The following is a 16,084-nucleotide window of genomic DNA, read 5'->3' as shown; positions in this document are numbered from 1 at the left end:
GGTCCCGAGGACTGAGTTTGGGAAACGCTGCACTAGCTATTATAAAAGCCAGATTTACTCACAAATAAACCTTGATGAACCATACAACAGATAGCGCCAACAACCAGAGTGACATAAGCTATTAACCAAGATTGACAAACAATTTTCATTAAATATAAATACCAATGTAGCAAAGATACTGAACACAAGCGATAGCCTACGATGGCCTCATATTTTATATAATCCGATGAAATGAAACACTACTTAACTCAGCTCAGCCATAGACCGATGTAGCCTCCACAGTTACAACCAAACAACCAATAGGTGTCACTAAAATACCAATATATGGACACATTTAATTAGAATAGTTTACAGCGCAAACTCCATAGCCTTTCATAATAGATTTACAATTCTTCCAATGCACCGCAAACACACACACACACACAATAATATTATTATGTGAAATATTATTACACACACATACACTACCAGTCAAAAGTTTGGACACACCTACTCATTCAAGGGTTTTTCTTTATTTTTTACTATTTTGTACATTGTAGAATAATAGTGAAGACATCAAAACTATGAAATAACACATATGGAATCATGTAGTAACCAAAAAAGATATATTCAAATAGCCACCCTTTGCCTTGATGACAGCTTTGCACACTCTTGGCATTCTCTCAACCAGCTTCATCAGGTAGTCACCTGGAATGCATTTCAACTAACAGGTGTGCCTTCTTAAGAGTTAATTTGTGGAATTTCTTTCCTTCTTAATGCGTTTGAGCCAATTAGTTGTGTTGTGACAAGGTAGGGGGGGTATACAGAAGATAGCCCTACTTGGTAAAAGACCAAGTCCATATTATGGCAAGAACAGCTCAAATAAGCAAAGATAAATGACAGTCCATTACTTTAAAACATGAAGGTCAGTCAATACAGAAAATGTCAAGAACTTTGAAAGTTTCTTCAAGTGCAGTTGCAAAAACCATCAAGCGCTATGATGGAACTGGCTCTCATGAGGACCGCCACAGGAATGGAAGACCCAGAGTTACCTCTGTTGCAAATAAATGCTTCACAGAGTTCAAGTCACAGACACATCTCAACATCAACTGTTCAGAGGGGACAGTGTGAATCAGGCTTTCATGGTCGAATTGCTGCAAAGAAACAACTACTAAAGGACAACAATAATAAGAAGAGACCTGCTTGGGCCAAGAAACATGAGAAATGGACATTAGACCGGTGGAAATTAGACCAAATTGGAGATTTTTGGTTCCAACCGCCGCATCTTTGTGAGACGAGGTGTGGGTGAACAGATGATCTCTGCATGTGTAGTTCCCACTGTAAAGCATGGAGGAGGAGGTGTTATGGTGTTGGGGTGCTTTGCTGGTGACACTATCTGTGATTTATTTAGAATTCAAGGCAAACTTAACCAGCATGGCTACCACAGCATTCTGCAGCGATACGCCATCCCATCTGGTTTGGTCTTAGTGGGACTATCATTTGTTTTTCAACAGGACAATGACCCAACACACATCCAGGCTGTGTAAGGGCTATTTTACCAAGAAGGAGAGTGATGGAGTGCTGCATCAGATGACCTGGCCTCCACAACCCCCCGACCTCAACCCAATTGAGATGGTTTGGGATGAGTCGGACGGCAGAGTGAAGGAAAAGCAGCCAACAAGTGCTCAGCATATGTGGGAACTCCTTCAAGACTGTTGGAAAAGCATTCCAGGTGAAGCTGGTAGAGAGAATGCCAAGAGTGTGCAAAGCTGTCATCAAGGCAAAGGGTGGCTATTTGAAGAATCTCAAATATAACATATACAGTGGGGGGAAAAAAGTATTTAGTCAGCCACCAATTGTGCAAGTTCTCCCACTTAAAAAGATGAGAGAGGCCTGTAATTTTCATCATAGGTACACGTCAACTATGACAGACAAATTGAGAGAAAAAAATCCAGAAAATCACATTGTAGGATTTTTAATGAATTTATTTGCAAATTATGGTGGAAAATAAGTATTTGGTCACCTACAAACAAGCAAGATTTCTGGCTCTCACAGACCTGTAACTTCTTCTTTAAGAGGCTCCTCTGTCCTCCACTCGTTACCTGTATTAATGGCACCTGTTTGAACTTGTTATCAGTATAAAATACACCTGTCCACAACCTCAAACAGTCACACTCCAAACTCCACTATGGCCAAGACCAAAGAGCTGTCAAAGGACACCAGAAACAAAATTGTAGACCTGCACCAAGCTGGGAAGACTGAATCTGCAATAGGTAAGCAGCTTGGTTTGAAGAAATCAACTGTGGGAGCAATTATTAGGAAATGGAAGACATACAAGACCACTGATAATCTCCCTCGATCTGGGGCTCCACGCAAGATCTCACCCTGTGGGGTCAAAATAATCACAAGAACGGTGAGCAAAAATTCCAGAACCACACGGGGGGACCTAGTGAATGACCTGCAGAGAGCTGGGACCAAAGTAACAAAGCCTACCATCAGTAACACACTACGCCGCCAGGGACTCAAATCCTGCAGTGCTAGACGTGTCCCCCTGCTTAAGCCAGTACATGTCCAGGCCCGTCTGAAGTTTGCTAGAGTGCATTTGGATGATCCAGAAGAGGATTGGGAGAATGTCATATGGTCAGATGAAACCAAAATATAACTTTTTGGTAAAAACTCAACTCGTCGTGTTTGGAGGACAAAGAATGCTGAGTTGCATCCAAAGAACACCATACCTACTGTGAAGCATGGGGGTGGAAACATCATGCTTTGGGGCTGTTTTTCTGCAAAGGGACCAGGACGACTGATCCGTGTAAAGGAAAGAATGAATGGGGCCATGTATCGTGAGATTTTGAGTGAAAACCTCCTTCCATCAGCAAGGGCATTGAAGATGAAACGTGGCTGGGTCTTTCAGCATGACAATGATCCCAAACACACCGCCCGGGCAACGAAGGAGTGGCTTCGTAAGAAGCATTTCGAGGTCCTGGAGTGGCCTAGCCAGTCTCCAGATCTCAACCCCATAGAAAATCTTTGGAGGGAGTTGAAAGTCTGTGTTGCCCAGCGACAGCCCCAAAACATCACTGCTCTAGAGGAGATCTGCATGGAGGAATGGGCCAAAATACCAGCAACAGTGTGTGAAAACCTTGTGAAGACTTACAGAAAACGTTTGACCTGTGTCATTGGCAACAAAGGGTATATAACAAAGTATTGAGAAACTTTTGTTATTGACCAAATACTTATTTTCCACCATAATTTGCAAATAAATTCATTAAAAATCCTACAATGTGATTTTCTGGAGAAAAAAAAATCTCATTTTGTCTGTCATAGTTGACGTGTACCTATGATGAAAATTACAGGCCTCTCTCATCTTTTTAAGTGGGAGAACTTGCACAATTGGTTGCTGACTAAATACTTTTTTCCCCCACTGTATTTTGATTTGTTTAACACTTTTTTGGTTACTACATGATTCCATGTGTGTTATTTCATAGTTTTGATATCTTCACTATTATTCTACAATGTAGAAAATAGTAAAAATAAAGAAAAACCCTTGAATGAGTAGGTGTGTCCAAACTTTTGACTGGTACTGTATATAATAAGGTTCTAACAAAATGTCCAAATCAACAATCAAAATTGCTGAAAAATGCAGTTCAAAACGTCAAAAAAGTGTTTCATCAAAACCAAATTTAAGCTTGATTAATCAAATGCATCAAATGGATGTTGTCTATTCTCATGTTTACTCAACAGTAGCCTAACCCTCAAATTGCAACAACAAAAATTCATTTATGCCTACCTTTACTTGTAAATGAAGTCAATTTGTCTGTCCTTCAGGGTGAACCTCTCAGTGACAGCGCTGTAGAAGTCTTCTTTATTCCTTTTGCGTTTGAAAAGTCTCTCAGCCTCGATTGACATGATGGCCAAGGATGACAAAATTATCAAACCTGGCTTTCATTTGAACACTGATATTGTCCAAAATATTGTAAAACATTTCTCTCCTCTCATCTCTGCTCCTGGTTGCTGTGTCTGTCAGGCCGAGTGTGGTGTATTTCTTTCCTCAAACCGAATAATAGAAAATGTCAAACTCTTGTCTCTGAGCATCCAGAACTTTCATAATATCGCTGATACGTGCACAGCAGAACCCCATGTCCATTATTTTATTCTGCAGAATACGAAAGAGTGCATAAATTTCACTGAAAATCTCCCCATAGACCATCAGCAGAAAGCCGGTTGATGCCTTTGACAGCCAGGTATCATATCCAGAGCCCATCAGCAACGTGTCGTTGTCTCAATCGGATGATTTTTTGTCCCTTCCTCTAATGTAGGTCAGGAAGGGCAGGTGTTGGTCTCCCTCTAAATCCAACTTGGAAAATTGTTTGAGGTGCAGTATAGTGTCAATTTGTCATATTGTTTTTGCTAGCTAGCTAGCTAGCTTCGTTCAGTTCAAAGGACGCGAGCGCCAAATTATGTAGACACCCAAATGTGCAGAGCTTACCCCAAGCTTACCCACACAACATGTTTAGGCAATATTGATGCACAAAATATGAAATAGTCTCAATGCAACGAATGAAGCTAGGCAAAGCAGCGAGGCCTAGTCAAAAGTGATTGGAGTCAGGAACGACCACGCAGGGGGGGCGGGGGGTATACTGAAGATAGCCCTATTTGTTAAAAGACCAAGTCCATATTATGGCAAGAACAGCTCAAATAAGCAAAGAGAAATGACAGTCCATTACTTTAAGACATGAAGGTCAGTCAATACGGAAAATGTCAAGAACTTTGAAAGTTTCTTCAAGTGCAGTCGCAAAAACCATCAAGCGCTATGATGGAACTGGCTCTCATGAGGACCGCCACAGGAATGGAAGACCCAGAGTTACCTCTGTTGCAGAGGATAATTATGTAGACACCCAAATGTGCAGAGCTTACCCCAAGCTTACCCACACAACATGTTTAGGCAATATTGATGCACAGGAACGACCACGCACGTCAACGATTTGAATGGAAGGCATGCATACCTTGACACCTTTCCTATGGTTTTGTAGCACCAGAATCATTGAGAAAAAACATTAGATAACAAAGAATAATATTTTTTTATTATTAGATTATCACAGGGAAAGCATTGCCTACCCTGCCTAGCCTGATTGCACGTCACTGATATAGTCATACAAAAGCTTGGTGTTGGTTATCGAGTCGGTTCCTTGACCTATGGAACTGTGTGTCTACATTCTATTCAGTTACACGGTTGCTATTCTGGATCGTGAGGGAAACTTCCCATAGATTTCCTGGGAATCAGCAGCAGGGTGTGGTGAAGTTCAGTGACCCCATGCTGACTAACACTTTTATGGCTCACTACATCATAGTGCACTGTTCCTGTAACTAACACCACCTCCTACTTCCTCTCTTTGCAAAGTACAGTAGTCTGTTGTCTCAATCTAATTAGTCTACTGGTCTCTACTGATCTCTGTATCTGTATCTAACATCTGAGTTTGTGAACCATTATCTCATTAAGTGGGAGACAACTGCTTATGTAAGGTAATGTCACGTTTAGTGATAACCCCATTCTCTTGAAATGTGAGTCTATTGCAAAGCATCTGGCAAAATTCAAAGGGACTAAATGAGTTCCACTGAGCAGAGATATGTGAGGCCATGTGAGAGTGATTACCACACAGCCATCCTCCCTGTCTCCTATTGTCGTATTTCCTCAATGATCTATCCTCTTTCAATGTCCCAAAGCAGCCTGGTTGTTGCCCCATAAGGCCACAAGGCAGATGCTGGAAGGCACGGTGAGGGCATTACACAAGGCACACTGCAGCTCTAGCAATCTGACATAAGATATTGCATGTGTGAGAAATGTCCAAAATTATTTGAGCAAAGTATACCTGTGTGACTTAATCATGTTATCCAGAGTACAAGAAACATCTCAGACATCAAAGTCAAGTCGACAGACTCTGACATTCCTCACTACTAGTAATCCAGCCCTGATCTTGGTTTTTCAACCCTATATGGTATACCAGACATTATGAGCTTTGCAGGTGTTTATTATTCATATATACAGTATATTGCATTTAGATTAGTGGAATTGTATCTGTCTTTGTTTAATTATTCTATTCTATAGCTTACTGTTGGAGGAATCCGCTCCATGTGAAAGAGATAGTCATGGTATTTGAATGTTAGTAATCATATAAGAATGTTTGGGGTGTTCAAAGTAAACATATCCCAGGGAGAAGCAAGGTTCTGGAGCAGGATTTTTCGCCAGATATCACAGCTGATTTTGCCTTATTAGGCTGGATCGTGTTTGGTGCTCTGGGAGTGGTAATATGTGCAGCTCTGGCTGATACAATTAGACCTCCATCCTCCATCCAGACTAATTTAGGTCATGAGAACAGTAGAGGCCAAATGCACAGACAAAGGGATATATATATATTTTTTTTTTTTTACCTCTGATGCATACTGGTAGAGATACTTCTACCTATGATTTTTTATTTTAAAGGCCCAGTGCAATCAAAAATGTGATTTTCCTGTGTTGTAAATTAGTGTTGTAAAAAAAGTTACTAATGTAAATTAGTTAATTAACTAATAAGAAAAATAGTTCCAAACCTCTCTGCCAATAACAGCTAGTTTTCAGTTTTTCCCTCCCCACTCAGATCACTCCCAGACAGTCCAAGCAAAGTTATTGCTTGAGAAATTGCTCTTTGCTAAGAAGCTATTTTTATTTCTTTTTGACCATTTTAATTGAAAACAATCATACATTAATTTTACTTAGACATGATTTTATATTGAGATGAAAACCACTGCATTGGATCTTTAAATTGTTTTTGTTGTGGTGCCAAAGATACTAAAAGTACCTAGGCTGGGAGTCTTTCAAACCTGCAGTATGGAAGCGATATTGTTACTGCCATAATTGGAAGTGCATTTGAAGTAATGTGGTGAATCTGAAAATGTTAAAGATGACTATTCTAATGAACGCATGCATTTTCGCAGTGCATAATTCAGTGATAATGCCCGCGAAGTCATTATCACCTTTATACAACGGGTTACCAACATATTCAAATAATGATTTACATATTTAAATTAAAAACGTTATTGATTAATCTATTCGTACTATTTCATCCTTCCACAAAATATAGTCCCGACACAAATCTAGGGCTGCTAGAGACGCGACCCAGTCGTTCAGTCTTTTTGTTCTGCATCTATAGACGCGACCCAGTCGTTCATTCTAAATGTTCCATTGCCATACTGGCTAGCAACGTTCTTATCCCTTGCTTGCTAGCCAACTACGTCTAATTTACAGTCACGTCAAAAAGTTCCGCCAGAATAAAAGAAAGTAGCATATTTGCATTTGTTTAAGCTGTTTTCTAGTGACATTTATTTGGACACATACATAACAATGAGCTAATGAGGCGCAATTTCGCCTGGCATAGAGAATGTGCTCACTCGTCAGGACACTGTTGTTCAGAGGAGCTAGCCAACAACATAGCTACAGTAACACAATCACGTCGAACTGAAGCTGGAAAGACTGCAAATTAGCTGCGTTTCGTTTGACATTTTTTTAAATTGACAATTTTTTGTATAAATCCATAAAAATGATGACAGCTGATTCATGATTTCGGCTGAGAAACGCTGCCTGCCTTTCTGTCTCGTCCCGACTCCCGACAAGTTCAATACTATGGGACAGCAGGAGATCGAATTTGAATATTGAAACAATGTTGCAAATGTCGGAGAGACAAGACAGCAAGGTTTATACAAATCTCTGCTGTTGAAAAAGTCTAAAAGAAATGTGAGATAATGCCTAGATGCTTTTTATAGTGGAGATCAAATTTATAAAGTGCCTGACTGGGTTAATGAAACAGTGGATTGCGCAGTCAGATGGAACAGTGTAAATAGGCATTTTAACGTCATAGATTTAGCTGGTGGTAATTTGTGGAATAGACATTCAGGATTAGACCCACCCGTTGTTTAAATTATGTATGCGGTATGCAGTGTGGGTGGATGTGCTACAGTGGCTGTTTGACTAACTCCCACCCTCAGAGCAGATATTTTATTGGTGTTCTTTTGTGAACTGAGAGGACATTTGTCTGCAAATGTTTTCTTTCAAAGTCTGTAACAAAACAGTCAATGCATGTTGATCCCCCTCTTCATGTATCATGATTAGATATGTCTCTCCAGCAATAACACAATTTATAATATTATACATGAAAAGAAGAAACAAGAGACAGCCCTATTGCACCAGTGATTGACGTTGAGACATGAATGGCAGCAGTGTTTGAAACAAAAAGAAGCTCAATTGTTTGTCCTTTTGGAGTATTAGATTGAACAGTCCTCCTATGTGGAAATACTATTTGTTATCCATCAGTGAGATGGGATCTCAGTGGGGCGGCAGGTAGCTTAGTGGTTAAGAGCATTGTGCCAGTAACCGAAAGGTTGCTGGTTCTAGCCGACTAGGTGAAACATCTGTCGATGTGCCCTTGAGCAAGGCACTTAACCCTAATTGCTCCTGTAAGTTGCTCTGGATAAGAGCGTGTGCTAAATGACAAAAATGTAAAATGAATGTCAGCCCACAGACAGCCAGACCTGAGGGTTGTAATGGCCATAGAATCAAGAGAAACCAACATCATGTCAAACATCTACAATGCTGCCTGCCCTAAAGGCCATTGGAAGTGTGAATATTTATGTTGAAATACCACAGTGAAAACAACCAGAAAACCTAACTGATTTATGCTGTTGGCAAGTGTGATATACTGTTAAAGTGTCCCTCACATAAACATCATTGCTTTTAGTGCAGTCTTAACATCTGTGTTGTATCTGAGCTGTAATGGTATTATTGTAGACAATGATCTCCCATTTCCCATATTTTCCCTGTAACGTAACCTGATTTATTCGGAGGTGATGAGTCAGAAAGAGTGACATCATTGTCTGGAACCGGTAACACTGATTGGATCTCTCTGCTACATTTGGTCCTGGGTTGTTGTACTGTACACAGACAGAGTGCATATATCTGTCTCTGAGCACTGACCATAATGATTACAGTCTCTAATGTTATGGGCCACATGGAAAACCCATCAACCCAAAAACTATTGGACAGCTCTCAACCTTGCCTGGCCAAGGCCCAAGTTGGAGAAAGTTGACCACAAATGGAAAGCCTTAATAATCACGTATCAATTCTCAAGTCCCATAGTAGCAGTTGTAGATCTTTTCAGTTCTTAAGTTTCCATGCCAACCATGTTATTATGGGCCTTTGGAGCCACTGTGGAGGAGAGGCGCCTCCTACGAGAGAGGAAATGACCCCCCCTTGAGTCCCCACGGCCTTTGATGTAGAAACAGCTAATCTGATTTTCCAAGGTGCTGGTGATTAGGACCTGACTTCAGCCTGACATGGCTCACTCTCTCCACAGTGCCCATTCTCACAGCTCTCTCTTTACTATGTGTTATGGAAGAGTTTAGGGAGAGTTTTGACTCATGTTTTGAATGGCCTCTGCTGTGTTAACAGGGAAAGGAGGATAACAAACTTTCTCCTTTCAGAATGCCTTGACAGTGGGTTAATAGAACCCCAGTCAACTCTACTCATGACTTAGTTTTGATTTATGGAAGAAAAGGTTGTTTGGCAGAGAGACTAATGACTCAGAGATTAAATGTTAAATATTAAATATTCCACTGAAAAGAATGGTCTGTGGCATAGAATGAATCAATCAATCCCACAGAGACCCAACAAAGGACGTTACACATTAACATGTAATATAGACATGAAACGTTTTCTATACAGTACATTTTGATCTGAAATGCGTTCATTCGTCTTTAGAGAACACACAATTCAGTCTTGAATGCCTGCCTGCTCTTCTGCCGGGAAGTGTATCAAAGTTCAGATCTCTGGGAGTGATGCTCGGCATAAAAAAAAAATAATCCAATAACTGAAGAACTGAAGAAGTACAGTTTGTTAAATTGTAACTGACTTTTATCAGTGCAGGCAGCTCCTGAGCTCTTTGGTCAGTCCCTTTCCACTGGGCACAGACGTCAATGCAATGTGTATTCCAGATTGGTGACCCAACTAAAAGGCATAGTGCAATTGTCTCTGGAATAAGAGGTAATTGACCATAAATCTGTTTGTCTCCTTTTAGGGTGTTGTGTAAGAGAATATGCTACCGTGGTGTTCTCTGCGTGTGAGTGACTTGATATCAATTATTTGCTCACCATCTAACCGGTATGTGTGTTTTGTTTATCACAGGTGGATACTTTGGCGGCTGCACAAAGACTTTGGCGTCAGAGACCAGCCAGGATCATAACAAATGAAATGCAGTCTCAGGTACAGGCATTTTGGCTCACAAAGTTAATTTAGGATTTGAGAGTCAAACTGACATCTATCTCTAACGCCACATGAAGAGAGCTAGATTCTTAGTAGAACTGAATTCTATGAAATAACATATTCAGGCAGAGCCAAAGTATTGAAGATTTGATAGAGGTATTAAAAACAAAACGATTTTGCTCTCAGAGACAAAAACCTTTGAAGTCTGCCTTGGCAGAGTTGGCATGAACAGCACACAGAGGGTTGCCTTTTAAAGATACTATACAACAAGGCAAAACAACAACACATATAAGGTAGAATGAAAATAACAGCTATTTACTGTATTTACAGGCTTCAATTTTCATGAAAATGGCATCTCTCTGATTTAGCTAGATACAGTTTCATCCTGTGTGAGAGGCACAAGAGCTACCCATGACCCCCAGAGTCCACATAGAGAGAGCTGAAACACCCCTTGTGGACTCAAACACGCAGGAGTTGGATAAGAGGGGTGGTGTTGGGCAGCAAGGAGGGAGGCTGACCAGTTGCCACGGAAAGGTAGAGAGCAGGGGAGGGCTTTGGGAGAATCGCTAACGCTGGTGCACTTTCACTGCGGTCAACATCAGTGACCCCGTTTCGACCCCCTCGGCCTGGGCCACGCCCCCTAGTTGGAGAATACAAGGCCCAGCTGAATGGATGGTTAATGGCCTTATAATGGGCCTCTTCTGTTTCAGCCCCCTGATATAGGTCCTGAATGGGCCCTTTCTACAGCCTCTGCAAGGGAGATGATGAAGTGGGTGGAACCGCACATCCTTCTGCTGCTCTGCTTTAAATAAATTAGAGAACTTTTCACCAGGAGCCCCACTGTTAGGTTAACAAGCTCACTTGACCTCCCTCAGAGAGAGAGACAGACAGACAGACAGACAGACAGACAGACAGACAGACAGACAGACAGACAGAGCATTAACAACATGACATGGCTGTGTTTAGATGTAGTGTTCAACTGCCTCTCTCCTGTAGCAACGTGTGGAAGTCCTGGACCATCTGAACGGCTCTCGTATCGTCTTCTCTGACGATGGCCCTCCCTCCAGCCAGCAGCATCACCTGTCCCCTCCAGACCTGACCCAGGAGGTGGTGGTCATCTCCCCGGGGCTCCCCACCCCCCTTCTTAGCCCCTTCCGTTCCACAAGACTGCCACCCGTGGAGCTCATTAAGGCAAGCAAAACTGTTAAGAAGATGCACATGGTTATTGTTCAGATTTAGGATTTTAATTTGAGCCAGTTTGCAACAGGAAATGTGAATTATTATATGAATTATAATTAATGGACATTTATGTAGAGGGGTTGATCCATTTTTCTTAAGGGAAAATCAAGTCTGAAATTTCCAAGTGGAAATTACAAACTTCAGAAACCTTTTTAAACCTCAAATATACTACAGGTTTTAAATGTCCTGCATTGCAAGAAAGTTCTCCTGCAACATGGTGATCAAATGAAGATCCTACATCTGTAGCACTTCAACGATAACAGCAGTTAGGAACACAGTAAGGGAGAAAATGTATGCACTCACTAACTGTAAGTCATTCTGGATAAGAGCGTCTGCTAAATGACTAAAAATGTAAAAATGAACACCTTCCTAATATTGCACCCCCCCCCCCCCCCCCCCACCCACCCACCCTTTTGCCCTCAGAACAGCCTCAATTTGTCAGGGCATGGACTCTACAAGGTGTCGAAAACGTTCCACAGGGATGCTGGCCCATGTTGACTCCAATGCTTCCCACAGTTGTGTCAAGTTGACTGAATTACATTTGGGTGGTGGACCATTCTTGATACACACAGGAAACTGTTGAGTGTGAAAAACCCAGCAGCACTTAAATATTTTGTCTTGCCCATTCACCCTCTGAATGGCAAACATACACAATCCATGTCTCAATTGTCTCAAGGCTTCAACATCCTTCTTTAACATGTCTCCTCCCATTCATCTACACTGATTGAATTGGATTTAACAAGTGACATCAATAAGGATCATAGCTTTCACCTGGATTCTCCTGGTCAGTCTATGTCATGGAAAGAGTAAGTGTTCTTAATGTTTTGTACACTCAGTGTAGATCACACGTTATATTCATAGACAACTGCTCCATCCTGTGGAATTGTCTAGTATCACAGGTTCAGTGTTATGCCACTGAATTGGAATGTACTGGATATTGATAGAGGTCCTGTATTTCTGTTGGTTAATCCAATATATGCTAATGTCTCTTGCACTACAGACTATTTCCACAGTTTAGTTTAGTTTATTAGGATCCCCATTAGCTACTGCACATGTTCCACATAGAACGTACAAATACATGACGAAGTACAGAACAGTAAAAGACAAGAACAACATAAGATATTACATTTAAAAAATAATTACAAAAAATAAAGAGTTATATATAGGAAAGACACCAAGAGACACCAAAAATACTATTTACACACTATTCATATATACAGCCACATGCTCTCCGACTGATAATGTTTATATCAGACTAACTGTTTTTCCATCCTAGGTCTCAGAGGTCAATGGGAGTGACCCTCTTACCGACCCTCTTCGTTTTGGATCATACTATGGCCCTGCTCAATCAAATGGTAGGATTATAGTTTTCTTGAAATGATCATATAGAGCATTACAGTTTTAGTTTGATTATCCTTCTACCCCTCCCTCTCCCACCCCCCCATATTTTTTACATTTATTTTAAGTGGTTGTCCCACTGGCTATCATAAGTTGAATGCACCAATTTGTAAGTCGCTCTGGATAAGAGCGTCTGCTAAATGATGTAAATGTAAATATACATGTAAATATGTTTTATGTTTAAGTGATGAATGTGCAAAGTATTATGGGATCTTTGGTCAGCTTTAATGAAGCCTTCACAATCATTTTATTATCACCCTAAAATGTATTATATGATGCGGGGTATATGCCACCCAGTGGCAATAGTGGTGAAGAAGACCGCTTGAATGTTCATACTGTTACTCAGCTGAAATGTAATAGAAGAATGAGGACAGTTTGAACTGCTTTTGATAACAGATCTGTCCTGTCTTTCTGTAACAGGGGTTATTTCTAATGGAGTCCAGACCAGGGGCTCTTCCACTCTGCCATGCAGGGCTGCTACAAGGGAGGAGCGCCTCATCAAGTTCTCTGGGATCGGCCCAGTGGATGAAACAGGGATGCCCATCGCCTCCAGATCAGTAAGATAAACACAGACAGACAGCAGCATTCATAACCATACATAACATGACTGTAAGTCGCTTTGGATAAAATCGTCTGCTAAAAAGCATATATTATTGTTATATATTATATAATATTATAACCACATATGGCCCTAGTGCCCAGACTTTTTCTTAATCTGGTCACGCAGATAGGAAAAACTCATTGGTACGCTCCTACAGGTGTAGGATCTTAATTTGACCAGTATTGTCGCAGCAAAATAATCCTGCAGCAACAGGATTTTAATGTTTAGTCCATAATGTTGCTTGTTAGGCTATTAGCTGTCCAAAATTAGGCTACATGAAAAGTGCAATACTGTTAAGATAATCGTGTGTTATTGCGTGTTCTCAGTGAATTTATGTAAAACATGAAGCTCATCTGCATTTCCCGGGGCAGGAAAATTCTCAGCAACAAAATAGTGATCATATTAAGATCCAACATCTGTAGTTGTCATTTACCTGGTGCCAAAATGTTCTCATTCATGTACTCTGAAACTTCTGAGAACGTGTTGTATCGGATGAATGGTGGCCATTATTGCTGTCAACAAAGAGTCCGTTTTATGCTGCATCGTGTTAGAGGCTTTTATTAAAATCACGAGGTTACAGCATAAATGACAGGTGACATGACACCCGGAGAACGGCTCTCCCGATTGCCATGGCCGTTCTGACGTCTTCCTCGCCCAACCCCCCTATTTATAAACAATGAAACTCCCTCCTCTGGCCAATCACCAGTTTACAACACACTTCCTGTCTATTATATGTGACATTATACTAAACATTGCCTTTTGATACTAACATAACCAACATTCCATTTCTTCATGAAAAACATTTAACAAAGGCATAATCTTCAGATACTATAAACGTTTTCTCATATGTCTACAAATACAGTGGGGAGAACAAGTATTTGATACACTGCCGATTTTGCAGGTTTTCCTACTTACAAAGCATGTAGAGGTCTGTAATTTTTATCATAGGTACACTTCAGCTGTGAGAGACGGAATCTAAAACAAAAATCCAGAAAATCACATTGTATGATTTTTAAGTAATTCATTTGCATTTTATTGCATGACATAAGTATTTGATACATCAGAAAAGCAGAACTTAATATTTGGTACAGAAACCTTTGTTTGCAATTACAGAGATCATACGTTTCCTGTAGGTCTTGACCAGGTTTGCACACACTGCAGCAGGGATTTTGGCCCACTCCTCCATACAGACCTTCTCCAGATCCTTCAGGTTTCGGGGCTGTCGCTGGGCAATACAGACTTTCAGCTCCCTCCAAAGATTTTCTATTGGGTTCAGGTCTGGAGACTGGCTAGGCCACTCCAGGACCTTGAGATGCTTCTTACGGAGCCACTCCTTAGTTGCCCTGGCTGTGTGTTTCGGGTCGTTGTCATGCTGGAAGACCCAGCCACGACCCATCTTCAATGCTCTTACTGAGGGAAGGAGGTTGTTGGCCAAGATCTCGCGATACATGGCCCCATCCATCCTCCCCTCAATACGGTGCAGTCGTCCTGTCCCCTTTGCAGAAAAGCATCCCCAGAGAATGATGTTTCCACCTCCATGCTTCACGGTTGGGATGGTGTTCTTGGGGTTGTACTCATCCTTCTTCTTCCTCCAAACACGGCGAGTGGAGTTTAGACCAAAAAGCTCTATTTTTGTCTCATCAGACCACATGACCTTCTCCCATTCCACCTCTGGATCATCCAGATGGTCATTGGCAAACTTCAGACGGGCCTGGACATGTGCTGACTTGAGCAGGGGGACCTTGCGTGCGCTGCAGGATTTTAATCCATGACGGCGTAGTGTGTTACTAATGGTTTTCTTTGAGACTGTGATCCCAGCTCTCTTCAGGTCATTGACCAGGTCCTGCAGTGTAGTTCTGGGCTGATCCCTCACCTTCCTCATGATCATTGATGCCCCACGAGGTGAGAACTTGCATGGAGCCCCAGACCGAGGGTGATTGACCGTCATCTTGAACTTCTTCCATTTTCTAATAATTGCGCCAACAGTTGTTGCCTTCTCACCAAGCTGCTTGCCTATTGTCCTGTAGCCCATCCCAGCATTGTGCAGGTCTACAATTTTATCCCTGATGTCCTTACACAGCTCTCTGGTCTTGGCCATTGTGGAGAGGTTGGAGTCTGTTTGATTGAGTGTGTGGACAGGTGTCTTTTATACAGGTAACGAGTTCAAACAGGTGCAGTTAATACAGGTAATGAGTGGAGAACAGGAGGGCTTCTTTAAAAAAAACTAACAGGTCTGTGAGAGCCGGAATTCTTACTGGTTGGTAGGTGATCAAATACTTATGTCATGCAATAAAATGCAAATGAATTACTTAAAAATCATACAATGTGATTTTATGGATTTTTGTTTTAGATTCCGTCTCTCACAGTTGAAGTGTACCTATGATAAAAATTACAGACCTCTACATGCTTTGTAAGTAGGAAAACCTGCAAAATCGGCAGTGTATCAAATACTTGTTCTCCCCACTGTATGTTTTTGTCATGTTCCCTTCTTTTCTCACACCAGAGTGTGAACAAGCCCAAAGACTGGTACAGGAGCATGTTCAGGCAGATCCACAAGAAGCCAGAAGGTATGACCCCTC

General features: G+C 41.3%; 1 protein-coding gene across 4 annotated transcripts in view; it reads left to right on the top strand.

Annotated features, from left to right (window-relative positions):
- The window catches only part of sorbs3 (sorbin and SH3 domain containing 3), a 44,485-nt gene that overhangs the window by 11,150 nt on the left and 17,251 nt on the right, over positions 1-16,084 (top strand). For all 4 annotated transcript variants that reach the window (XM_084180983.1, XM_084180984.1, XM_084180985.1 and 1 more), the window contains exons 2-6: positions 10,190-10,267; positions 11,264-11,458; positions 12,783-12,861; positions 13,325-13,461; positions 16,009-16,072. In XM_084180983.1, the coding sequence (XP_084037109.1) occupies positions 10,256-10,267; positions 11,264-11,458; positions 12,783-12,861; positions 13,325-13,461; positions 16,009-16,072 (487 nt within the window). In that variant the 5' untranslated portion in view covers positions 10,190-10,255. The remainder of the gene's footprint in view (positions 1-10,189; positions 10,268-11,263; positions 11,459-12,782; positions 12,862-13,324; positions 13,462-16,008; positions 16,073-16,084) is intronic.

Source organism: Coregonus lavaretus (genome assembly GCF_964263955.1).
Source record: "Coregonus lavaretus genome assembly, chromosome: 17".
Classification (NCBI taxonomy): Eukaryota; Metazoa; Chordata; class Actinopteri; order Salmoniformes; family Salmonidae; genus Coregonus; species Coregonus lavaretus.
This window is presented reverse-complemented; position numbering and strand designations above follow the sequence as displayed.